Source organism: Sorex araneus, chromosome 5, assembly GCF_027595985.1.
Source record: "Sorex araneus isolate mSorAra2 chromosome 5, mSorAra2.pri, whole genome shotgun sequence".
Lineage (NCBI taxonomy): Eukaryota > Metazoa > Chordata > Mammalia > Eulipotyphla > Soricidae > Sorex > Sorex araneus.
In genome coordinates, this window is record NC_073306.1 from 29,986,464 (window position 1) to 29,999,243 (window position 12,780).

The 12,780-nt window shown below is 51.9% G+C and overlaps 1 protein-coding gene across 1 annotated transcript; it reads left to right on the forward strand.

The window, feature by feature from the left end:
- Positions 1 to 9,092: 9,092 nt before the first annotated feature.
- Positions 9,093 to 12,611, forward strand: BEST4 (bestrophin 4). The gene is made up of 9 exons (XM_055140387.1): positions 9,093 to 9,244; positions 9,335 to 9,429; positions 9,878 to 10,111; positions 10,287 to 10,441; positions 11,324 to 11,401; positions 11,631 to 11,825; positions 11,916 to 11,996; positions 12,078 to 12,232; positions 12,323 to 12,611. The coding sequence occupies exons 1-9, from the start codon at positions 9,093 to 9,095 to the stop codon at positions 12,609 to 12,611; spliced, it is 1,434 nt and encodes a 477-aa protein (XP_054996362.1).
- The last annotated feature ends 169 nt before the right edge of the window (positions 12,612 to 12,780 follow it).

Below are 12,780 nucleotides of genomic sequence, written 5' to 3' on the forward strand. Positions count from 1 at the left end.
AACAAATCTTTATTGACAACCCAAATCAATTTTGTCTCCCAAACATTTCTGACATCTATCTCCCTCTGTTTCAGATAGTATACAGGGATTAAAAACTTGCCTTAGGGGCCAGAGTGATAGTACAGCAGGTAGGGCATTTGCTTTGTACGCAGTCAGCATGGATTCGATCTCTGGCATCCCATGGTCCTCTGAGCAATGCCAGGAGTAATTCCTGAGTGCAAAACCAGGAGCAATACCTGAGCATCACCGAGTGTGACCCCCCCAAAAAAAAAGCAAAAAAGAAAAGCTTGCCTTGTACTCCACGGACCCTGACTAGATCTTCAATACCCTGCATATGGTTCCCTTCCAGAATCAATCCCTGAATACAGTATACAGTCATAAGTAGAGAACCAAAACAAAAAATACATATTTTTCAAAAATCTGCGGCTAGTCAAAAACAAACCCCCACCCAAAAAAAATCGAAGGCCAGAGAGAGATCACAACAAGTAAGGAACTTTCCTTGTATACACCCAACCAGGGTTTGACCCCCAGCACCCCACGTGGTCCCCTGAACCTGCCAAGAGTGATCCTTCAATACTGTCACTGTTACTGTCACTGTCATCCCGTTGCTCATCGATTTGTTTGAGCGGGCACCAGTAACGTCTCTCATTGAGAGACTTATTGTTACTGTTTTTGGTATATCCAATACGCACAGGTAGCTTTCCAGGCTCTCCCGCGCAGGCTCCATACTCTTGGTAGCTTGCCGGGCTCGAGAGGGGCGGAGGAATCGAACTCGGGTAGGCCTCATGAAAGGCAAAAGCCCAACTGCTGTGCTATCGCTCCAGATCCTTCAATACAGAGCCAGAAATAAACCCTGAAATAGCTGGGTGTGATTCTCCCTTAAAATAAAACAAAAATCCACTTTTTTTTTGTCATCCCCTCACACTTTATTCTGTGTCCTTCCCAGATTTTCTGCCAGGATTGTTGCTTCTACACCTTCTCAGTCTCCATGGTTTTTCTCTCATCTCCTTCTTCTCAGCCCTTGAAGTCCCTCAACAGGACCAGAGGGCCTATATCTCTAGTCTTGCTCTGAGCAGCAGGAAGGAAGAACAAACATTGAAGGGAGAATCTTAATAGCTTGAGGTTGGAGCGTTAGTACAGTGGGTAGGATGCTTGCTTTGCATATGGCCAGCCCTGCCACCCCATATGGTTGCTTGGGCAATGCTAGGAGTAATTCCTGAATACAGAGCCAGGAGTAACTCCTGAGCATTGCCAAGCGTGGCCCACAAACAAACCAACCAAAGAGAGAAAAAAAGAAATACCAGAGCAAAATTGAATGAGGGTCAGTGAGAGATGGAGGAGTTGTTGCTCAGGGGTCACTCCTGGTGGGCTCAGGGAACCATGTGGTCCCAGGGATTGAATCTGGGCCTCCAGCCTGCAAAGAGAACTTCAGTCTTAGGAGCTCAGTGTTAATCTGTACAAGTCAATAGTTTTCTAAGAAATTTGGCGTTGTTGGGGGCTGGAGCGATAGCACAGCGGGTAGGGCGTTTGCCTTACATGCGGCCGACCCGGGTTCGATTCCCAGCATCCCATATGGTCCCCTGAGCACTGCCAGGGGTGATTCCTGAGTGCAGATCCAGGAGTAACCCCTGTGCATCGCCAGGTGTGACCCAAAAAATTTTTTTTAAAAAAAAAAGAAAGAAATTTGGCGTTGTTGGGACCAAAAGGGAAAAATCCACAGGGAGAAAGGAATATACATAAAATGTTTATTTAAGGGGCTGGAGAAGTGACTGAAAAGACTAGAAAGCAAGCTTTGCATGCAGGAGTCCAGACTTGATCCCCAGTACTGCATGGTCCTCCAAACCTGCCTGGAGCAATGCTCAAGAACAGGACTAAGAGTTGTAGTCCCTGAGTTCTGCTGGGAGTGACCCCAAACAAAACAAAAGACATATTTTAGACTGTGGTCTTACATTTGAAAAATAAAGCAAAATGCCCCTCTGCATTATTTTGCTAGGTTTGCCTTTTTTCTTTTTCTTTTTGTCACACTTGGCAGTGCTTTGGGGCTACTCTTGGCTCAGTGCTTGAGGGTTAGTCCCAGTGTGGCCTCAGGAACAGAGCCCAGGACTCCCGCATACAGAGCATGTGCTCCAGCCTGTTGAGTTCCACATTCCTTGTTTCTCTCCTGTATCCTCCCATCCCATCTGGGATACCATAATCAGAAAATATGAGGACACTTTTTTCTTGCTTCTGTCGCAAGAACTGGCAGCAAAAAGGCAATTGCTGCAGGTCTGTCAAATAGAAGCATCAAAAAATTCTTTTACAAACTAGAGTGATAGTACAGTGGCTAGTGTGCTTGCCTTACTTGTAGCCCAAATAGTCCCAGACATCCCAAATAGTCCCCTGACTCCACCAATCCACCAGGAGTGATTCCTGAGTGTCAAACCAGGAGTAATCCCTGAGCACTACCGAGTGTGGCAAAAAGAAAACAGAAAAAGAAATTTCTTTTCTCACAGGTTTTTTTTGGGGGGGGGGTCACATCTGGCGATGCTCAGGGGTTACTCCTGTCTTTGCACTCAGGAATCACTCCTGGCATGCTCAGGGGACCATATGGGATGCTGGGAATCGAACCCGGGTCGGCTGTGTGCAAGGCAAATGCCCTACCTGCTGTGTTATTGCTCCAGCCCCTTCTCACAGTTCTTGAAGCTATAAATTGAAGACTAGATTGACGCCTTTGGATCCCTCTTCTTATTCTCAAGGAGGGCAGTTGAGAGTGCTGACTCCACAGTATGCAGGAGTTCCCGACTGTGCTTGGCTACCCTCACAATGCTGACATTGAACATGGGGTTCCTGCATTCAAAGCTTCAGCCTATTGAGTCTCTGCCGCAGAAGACTATCATTTTTGTTTTGTTTTGTTTGGGGCACACCTGGCAATGCTCAGGGGTTACTCCTATTTTTGCACTGGGAATTACTCCTGGCATTGCTCTGGGGACCATACAGGGTACTGGGGATCAAACCAGGTTTGCCATGATCAAGACAAATGTACTGTGTCTCCAGCCTCTCTGGCATTACTCTTTGTTTTTTCCTTTTTTTTTTTACTTTTTAAAAAATAAAACAGATTTTATTAGGAGGGTTTTAGAAAGGAAGAGGGAGAGAAAGTGAGAGAGTCACGTGCTCAAGAGAGAACACAGACTTCTCCAGAGACAGAGAGAACACCTACACACATCCCAACATTAGATATGAAAGCATGAAAGTACACATCTCTGTACCTATATATTCATTGCAGCACTGTTCACAATAGCCAAAATATGGAAACAACCGAGTGCCCTAAAACAGATGACTGGTTAAAGAAACATAGGTACATCTACACAATGGAATACTATGCAGTTTTTAGGAGAGATGAAGTCATGAAATTTGCTTATAAATGGATAAACATGGAGAATATTATGCTAAGTGAAATGAGTCAGAAAGAAAGGGACAGACATAAAGGGACTGCACTCATTTGTAGAGTGTAGGGTAGCATCACATGAGGCTGACACCCAAGGGCGGTAGATACAAGGGCCAGGAGGATTGCCCCACAGCTGGAAGACTGCTTCATGAGCGGAGAGGAGAAGGCAGATGGAACAGAGAAGGAATCACTGAGAAAATGATGGCTGGAGGAACCAGTCGGGATGGGAGATGCATGCCGAAAGTAGATAATGGACCAAACATGATGACCTCTCAGTGTCTGTGTTGCAAGCTATAATGCCCAAAAGTAGAGAGAGAGTATGGGGAATATTGTCTGCCTTAGAGGCAGGAAGAAGTGGGAAAGAGGGGTTATACCCGGGATATTGGTGGTGGGGAATGTGCACTGGTGGAGGGATGGGTGTTTGGTCATTGTGAGATTGTAACCCAAACATGAAAGCTTGTAACTATCTCACGGTGATTCAATAAAATTAAAAATTTTTTTTTTTTAAAAAAGAAGAAAGTACACATCTCAAGAGGGGAGATGTGGGAGACACATGTGCTCAGGTACCACATGCGTTTGGCCACATGGGCACAAGCAGCACATGGGCTCAGGCAGCACATGCACCTGGCGCTACTCTTTAACAAAAGCATAGGTTACCAAAAGAAAAACAAATAAGATCATTATCATGTAGGTCTTATGTGTACATGGAAGATACCCAGGGAAAACTGAGTAATTCATTTGGCTTATAATTTAGACACGTATCATTTTATTTATTTATTTTGGTTTCGGGGCCACAGCTGACTGTGCTCAGGGCTTACTCCAGGCTCTGCATTTGGATCACTCCTGCCAAGGAGACCATGTTGGGTGCTCAGGATGGAGCCCATGGTCAGCTGCATACAAGGCAAGTGACTTACCTGCTGCGCTATCTTTCCAGTCCCAATATATCACTTTTATAGGGAAAATGGAAAGGACGTGCTAACATCTTATGAGAGAAGATGGTTTGGATTGTTTCATATGCAAATTGAAAAGGCTGCACAAGACATCAAAGAAGTCCCCAAAGGTCGCTTGAGGTAATCACCATTTTTGTTTTGTTTTGTTTTGGGATCACATTTCCGTATTCAGGGCTTACTCCTGGCTCTGTGCTCAGGGAGCATATCTGGCAGGATGTGGGGACTGTGGGGTACCATGGGTTGAACTGTAGTCAGTGTGTGCAAGGCAAACTTATTACAGCTGTGCAATCTCCCCAGTTCTGGAAATCATTACTTTTAAACTGTCTGTGGGAGGTTGGATGGAGTGATAGTACAGCTGGTAGGGCGTTTGCCTTGCATGCGGCGGACCTGGTTTCAGTCCCCAGCATCTATTTGGTCCTCTGAACAATGCAAGAGCAGTCCCTGAGTGTAGAGCCAGGATGAACTCCTGAGCATCTCACGGTGTGACCCAAACAAAACCAAAAACAAATAAACTGGCTGTGGATGGAAGGCCCCTGTCCAGAATCAGTTCAGGGCCAGAATCCAGTATCAGCTCTTGGCTACCCTCATCCCACAGTGCCCCATGGTGCCCATTTGCTCTAAGCATTTATCCTAACTAATTGCTTACAGTAACTATGTGAGGTGGATGTAATTACTAACATATCTGTGAAACCTGTGCTGCAATTCATGTTAACTAAACATTCATATATGAGCCACCAGTGGTACACACAAGCATCAACATGTCCCATTTTGCAGATGAAGAAACTGATACAGGGGGATTAAACTTCCCCAAAGTCACTTTTAGCTTCCAAGGGAGTAGAACCAAGACTATCTGACTCCACTCTTTATTTTATTTTTTTTTGCTTTTTGGGTCACACCCGGCGATGCACAGGGGTCACTCCTGGCTCTGCACTCAGGAATTACCCCTGGCGGTGCTCAGGGGACCATATGGGATGCTGGGAATCGAACTCCGGTCAGCTGCGTACAAGGCAAACGCCCTACCTGCTATGCTATCGCTCCAGCTGCTATATGACTTCACTCTTTGCCTGCCTTTCCGGGGGCAGGGAGACAGGATTCTGGGTCTCTAGTCTTTTTTTTTTTTAACACTCTGTTGATGAATCTTTGAGATTAATGCACTTAATATCATTATTATTATTATTATTATTATTATGCTGTTTGGGTCACACCCAACGATGTTCAGGGATCTACACTCAGGAATTAGTCCTTTCAGTGCTCAGGTTGGGATCATACATGATGTCAGGTATTGAACCCAGGTCAGCTGTGTGCAAGGCAACTTCCTTCCCCGCTGTACTATTGTTCCAGTGCCATTGAGTCTCTATTCTTGTCTCCTCTTCCTTTTACACTCCTCAACGTCTCTCTTACTAGTGTTCCTTCCTTCCCTGCCAAGACTCTCCCAACCTGTGTCCAAGTGTGTGTGTGGGGTAGGTTCTGTTGACCTCTCTGGGTCCCCAGCGGGTCTGCTATCATGCCCATTGCCCTGGGCTAGTCCCAACAGGCTCGAAATTCGTTGCCTATGTGAAGCTCAAATTCAAATCTCCTGACAGTATCCAGTTGCAAAGGTCAAGAAAGTCTTACAAAAATAAGATGTGTCTCAATGATGAACCACATGCTTTGTGCGCATGAGACCTGGGTTTGATCCCGAGCACTGCTAATGAGAGAATGAGAGATGCCAAATCAGATTAGGATTTGGGAGGGGCTATTGGACTCAGCAATAAGAAACGTGATGAGCTAGAAGCACTGAAGCTTCCAGAGGGAGGAGAAAGATGACTATACTGCATACTTACAGGCCCTACTGAATACCATGTAAATACTTATTCCTTTACTTTTCACACCTTTGTGTGACAGGGTTTAGCAGTCCTCCATCCCACATGGAAGTTAAGCACAGAGGATGAATGATTGGTCCAAGGTAATAGGCAGCAGCTTTTGGATTTGGGACTCTGGGTAAATGGCTTGGAAAATATCCAACCAAGGAGACAGTTTTCAGCTATGAGGGAGGAAGAGGGGCAGGGGGTTCAATCCATGGGCGTGGACCAAAGAGAAGGAAGCGAGAGCTCAAGGAGATAAAGAAGGTGGGGCAGATGATTTATGGGAGCAGAGTGGTTCCCCCTCCTGGACCATAAACCATAAGAACAGGTTGCAGCTGGGAGGGGAAATAGGTGACTCAAAGGAGGGGCTGGGCGGGCCTGGGGACCACCCTTTCCTGAGATAGAGGCTTCAGGTCTGGGACGTTCATTCCTGGCTCTGTGGGAAATTCACAGCCTAGGCATACGGTTTGAGGGCCACAGATGGGCCCGGGGGTGGAGAACTGAAGGGCGCCACCTCAAGGACAGTTGTTGGGGCCCCAAGTGTAGGGGCTTATGACAATTGCCTTGGAAGCACCTGGATACAAGTTTAAATCTCCCAAGTCCCACATTCACCAAGTGTGATCCAGGCGGCTCAAGCTGTTTGTGCCAGGCAGGTATGCTCTCTGATGCTGAATGTGACTTTCAGCAGCTGTGTGTGTGTGTGTGTGTGTGTGTGTGTGTGTACCACAAAAGGGAGTGTGGCACTCAACATCACACTTGTGGGCCTTGACTAAAAGTCTGAGTCCTGGTGAGCATGTGTGCAAGGATAGCAAACCTTGGTGAGCACTCAGCAGAGGATATGAGCACTGCAGCTTGTAGACTGCCCTAGTGAGCATCGTTCCCAAGTGAGTGCACCCCACTCCCCACTTCCCTTTCATCAACATCATCCATAAGCAAGGGAGGGAGGAAAGTTTTTAAAAAAGAGATGAGCAGAAGGGCTTGAGCAATAGTACAACAGGTGAAACATTTGCCTTGCACGTGGCCGACCTGAGTTCAATCTCCAGCATCCCATATGGTTCTCTGAGCCCAGTCAGGAGTAAGCCCTAAGCAGTATCAGGTGTAGCCACCGCACCCCCCCAAACAAAACCCTAGGACCCAGAGGTAGAAATAGCCCCATAAGACCCTTGCAGTCAGGTACTGGACACAGACTGAAGGGGTCCTGCTGTGGCTGGGATGATAGCACAGTGGGTAGGGCGTTTGCCTTGCACACGGCCGACCCGGGTTCGATTCCCAGCATCCCATATGGTCCCCCAAGCACCACCAGGAGCAATTCCTGAGTGCAGAGCCAGAAGTAACCCCTGTGCATTGCCAGGTGTGACCCAAAAAACAAATAAACAAATGAAGGGGTCCTGCTGCTCCAGGCCTGAGTCTCCAGCTCTTTTTTCCCTTCTGTTTTTTTGTCTCTTTGTTTTGGGGTCACAACCAGCAGTGTTCAGGGCTTACTTCTGGCTCTGCTCTCAGGGATCACTCCTGTTAGTATTTGGGGGATGAGATGGGGTGTCGGTACTGGGAATCAAACCCAGGCCAGCCATGTGGAAGGCAAGTGTCCTACTTGCTGTACTATCACTCCAGCCCAGAGTCCCCAGCTTTGTGTCCTCACCAGCCCTGCACCGCCTGGCATTGTGTGACCAGGACACAAGACCCTGTGCAGGCCAGTTCCGTCTGGCTTTGAGTCCTGCCTCCAGGGTCCTGGTCATGACATAGGGCACGTCTCCCGGGACCCTCATCTGTGCAATGATGAGGACAAGGTCCCTGGGGAGACGCCTGGGTAGTGCCTCTGTCACAGCACCTGTCACTCAGCCAGAGCTCTACGCTCAGTATTACGGGCACAATTCATCACACACCTGCCTTCTCAGCAGGAGCGTGGGACAGTGATCCCTGTCAGCCAGGCGTCAAGGTCACAGTGTCATCTGTGCGAGCTGCGGGCTCAGTGCAGGTGCACTTCAGCTGCTCAAAGGCCAGCCCAGCCCTGCAGGCGTCAGGGAGACCAAGCCAGTTCCCAGGCCTAAGCGGAGCTGGGTGACAGTCTCAATCCATCAATGACAGCCTCAGTGCAGCCAGACTTTATGGGCCCAGGAGGTACTTAAGTGTGTGTGCAGGAAGGTGAGCCCAGTTCTCTTTAGCACAAGCTTCTGCCCAGAACAATAGGTAAGTAAGTATGAGGGCGCAGGGTGGCGGGGGGGGGGGGGGAAGGGTCCTAGGCTCGGAAGACCAGCGCTTGGCCTCAACCATTACCCCAAGGATACTGGAGGGTCTGAGACTTTTTTGTTTGTCTGTTTGGGCTTTCTGGTCACACCCAGAAATGCTCAGGGGTTACCCTTGGCGGTGCTCGGGGGACCATATGGAAGGCTGGGGATCGAACCCAGGTTGGCAAACGCCTTATCCACCATCCTATCACTCCAGTCCCTCGTGCTCCTGTCCTCAGCTCTTTCATTAAATCTTTTCTTTCAGCCCTACATGAAGAGACATTTAAGGAAATTCATAAGTACTGGGGGGCCTTTGGCAGGGAGGGGCAGTGCCAGAGGGACCCTGTGATACTGGGGTTCCCTCATATAAAGATATGCTCCAGCCCTTTAGGAAATCTCCCTAACCCCACAAGAGAGGACCTAGGTCCCAGCCCCAGGGCATCTTCCTGGCTTGACCCACCGAGTTCTGGCGGGGTGGGAGTGCGCTGTGTCTATTCTTGTGGCCTCCTTCCATCTTATCTGCTGATACGTGGGGGTGGGAGCTGAGGGAAGGTGGCCAAGAACTAAGTTCATCGATAAGGCCAGAGAGGGGGGGCTTGTTGGAGGAGAAGGACAGTTCTGTAATCTCTTGCTCCTGACCCCCAGAGCCATGACCGTCTCCTACACACTCAAAGTGGCAGAGGCCCGCTTCGGGGGCTTCTCGGGGCTGCTCCTGCGGTGGCGGGGGAGCATCTATAAGCTCCTGTACAAGGAGTTCCTCCTCTTCATTGCCCTGTACGCGCTGCTCAGCATCACCTACCGGTGAGAGGCTGCTTTGGGGATGGGGCGGGGGCTTGGGGGGGTGCAGGCTGCCCTTCCCACACTCACATAGGCCTGGCCCTTCCTCCCCAGGCTGCTGCTGACACAGGAGCAGAGGCAAGTGTACGCGCAAGTGGCCCGGTACTGCAACCGCTCCGCGGACCTCATCCCCTTGTCCTTCGTACTGGGTGAGGGGCCTCTCTGCTTCTCCCAGGCTTTCTCCTGGCCACCCCCCTGACCTCTGGATGAGGTGGGAGATCCAGAGGGGGGTACTGGCCCAGAAGCACAGCCTGGAAGTGACCAGGCCCAGGCCCAGCCGCCTGGGCCCAAGATTTCTAGAAGGCTGGACCTTCACTCCAAACAGGGACCAGACCCTTGGGGCACTGGGGAGTTGGAGAGATGGGTTAACCATTACCTGGCCTTGAGCCACCCTTTCTCCACTTCTCCTTTCTCTCGCCCTGGCTCGGCTTTGGACGGCTGGAAGAAGCTGTCACTGCCTGCCCAGTCCACCCTGGACACTGGGCTCAGCCCAGGCGCTTTGCTGGGGGATGGGGGTGGGCAGAGCCAGGGCAAGCAGATTCCTAGCTCCCCCATTTTCCCTTCTTTTGCATCCCTTCGACCCTTGGGGGCGACCAGGGTTCTACGTGACACTGGTGGTGAACCGCTGGTGGGCCCAGTACACAAGCATCCCGCTTCCGGACCAGCTGATGTGCGTCATCTCGGCCAGCGTGCACGGCGTGGACCAGCGCGGCCGCCTCCTGCGCCGCACCCTCATCCGCTACGCCAATCTGGCCTCGGTGCTGGTGCTGCGCTCGGTCAGCACCCGCGTGCTCAAGCGCTTCCCCACCATGGAGCACGTGGTGGACGCAGGTGCGCTGTGGCGGCGGGGTGGGGCCACTGGATAAGGTGCAACTCCCTCCCTTCCCCTCCACCCCCCTTCCCCCCCACCCTGCATCGGGCGGGAACCAGGGCTCTCTGGTCTGGCCCCCAGGGGGGCGCTCTCAGGCCACAAGACTGCTAGTGACGCCCACTTTCCTCCCGGCAGGTTTCATGTCCCAGGAGGAGAGGAAAAAGTTTGAGAGCCTGAAATCGGACTTCAATAAGTACTGGGTCCCCTGTGTCTGGTTTACTAACCTGGCCGCCCAGGCCAGGCGGGACGGGCGCATCCGGGATGATATTGCTCTCGGTCTGCTCCTGGAAGTGAGTAGACTCAGGCTCAGGCCTGTCTGCCCCCCTCTCCCTAGCTTTGCCAACTGGGACCATCATTTGTGAACCTAACACACATCAAGTGCTTTGTAGAGACAGTTGGAAGTATTATACCTGCATCACCTCATTAACAGCTACCTTTTGGGGTTATTTTTTTGTTTTGTTTTGGGTTGCACCTGGTGGTGCTCAGGGGTCCTTCCTGCTCTGCACTCAGGGATTACACCTGAGAGCTCAGGGAGGGAACCATATGGGGTGACTGGGGAATCGAACCCGGGCCAGCTATTTGTCAGGCAAAAGCACTCCCTGAAGTATTATCACTCTGTTCCAACAAGCTACCTTTAAAAAAAAAATTTAATTTATTTATTTATTTATTTATTTATTTATTTATTTGCTTTTTGGGTCACACCCAGCGATGCTCAGGGGTTACTCCTGGCTTTGCACTCAGGAATTACTCCTGGCAGTGCTTGGGGGACCATATGGGATGCCGGGGATCGAACCCAGGTCGGCCGCGTGCAAGGCAAATGCCCTACCCGCTGTGCTATCGCTCTGGCCCCAAAATTTAAATTAATTATTGCTTTTTACTTTGTGGGTCACACCAGTGATGCTAAGGTTACCCCTGGCTCTACACTCAGGAATTGCTCCTAGCAGTGCTTGGGGGACCATATGGAATGCCGAGGACTGAACCTAAGTCAGCTGCATGCAAGGCAAACGTCCTGCCTACTGTACTATTGCTCCGGCCCCAACACAGCTACCTTGAGACATTTTCTATTATCATTCTCACTCACAGAGCAGGAAACAGACACTGGGGAAAAGAACTGTGCCCATGTCCCCATTCTTCCTTCCTTACTTCCATCGATTTCTTCCTTTTTCCCCCAGGAGCTGAACAAGTACCGGGCCAAGTGCAGCATGCTGTTCCACTATGACTGGATCAGCATCCCTCTCGTCTACACCCAAGTATGCTCCCCACCTCCCACCCCTGTCCCCTGCATGCCTGTCACCTTGTGGATTAGCGGTGGGGCCTGCCCGGGCCGGTTCCGTCCAGTGAGATTCTTGGAGCCCTCCCCTCTGGGCCAGCACACCAGGCAGGCTGCATATTTTCATTATTAGCGAGACCCCCACTGTCCCTCAGAGACAGGAGACAACCCCTCTCCTGTCCCGCTCAGCTCAGCGTCCCCTGCTCCAGGTGGTGACCATAGCGGTGTACTCCTTCTTCGCCCTCTCCCTGGTGGGTCGCCAGTTTGTGGAGCCCGAGGCAGGGGCTGCCAAAGCCAAGGAGCTTCTTCCGGGCCAGGAGCCTGCACCCCAGCTGGGGGACCTGGACATGTATGTGCCACTCACCACCCTGCTGCAGTTTTTCTTCTACGCTGGCTGGCTCAAGGTGGGCATTGCAGATGGGCATGCCACCTTGACGCTGGGCACAGAGAGGGACTGAAGTCGGGAGCTCAGCAAACTGTCTGACGACCTGCAGGTAGCGGAACAGATCATCAATCCTTTCGGTGAGGACGATGATGACTTTGAGACAAACCAGCTCATAGACCGAAACCTGCAGGTGAGCAGGGGTCCGAGGTGCTCCCACCGGCTCTCAAGCCCGGGTATGGAGAGTATGGTGGTGACCATCTCCCCGACCCAGGTGTCCCTGCTCTCCGTGGATGACATGTATCAGAACCTGCCTCCTGCCGAGAAGGACCAGTACTGGGACGAGGGTGCAGCGCTGCCGCCCTACACGGTGGCCACGGTGGCGGAATCCCTGCGTCCTTCCTTCATGGGCTCCACCTTCAACCTGCGGTGAGAGGCGGGTACTGGTGGGTGGGCTCCCCGCGCGCGGTCGTCGCGGGGTGTGGGGACCCCTGACTCCGCCCACCCGCCTCCCCGCAGCATGAGCGACGACCCAGAGCAGAACCTGCAGGTGGAGGTGCCGTCCCCGGGCGCTGCCCGCGCGGCGGCCGCCGCAGCCCAGACCCCGCTGCTCGGCCGCTTCCTGGGCGCCGTCGCGCCCTCCCCCGCCGTCAGTCTCCGCAACTTCGGCCGCGCGCGCGGGGCCCCGCGGACGCCCCACGTGCTGCGCTTCCGCACCGACGAGGCCGCCGACCCCGAAGCCGCCGCCGCCGACCGCATCGAAGAGGAGTCGGCGGAGTCCGAGGATGAGGCCCAGGGGGAGCCCTGAGGTGGGAGGGACCCGCCTGGGCGGGGATCAGGGCTGGGGCTGTGACCACCCGCCGGGAGAGGAGGTGGCTGGGGCTGCCCTGGAGCTGACGCTAGGGCCAGGGCCAGCGGACACTGCTTTGGGCTCTGCTCTGCCTCCCGAGCTGCGCCAGCTCTCCAACTTGGACTCA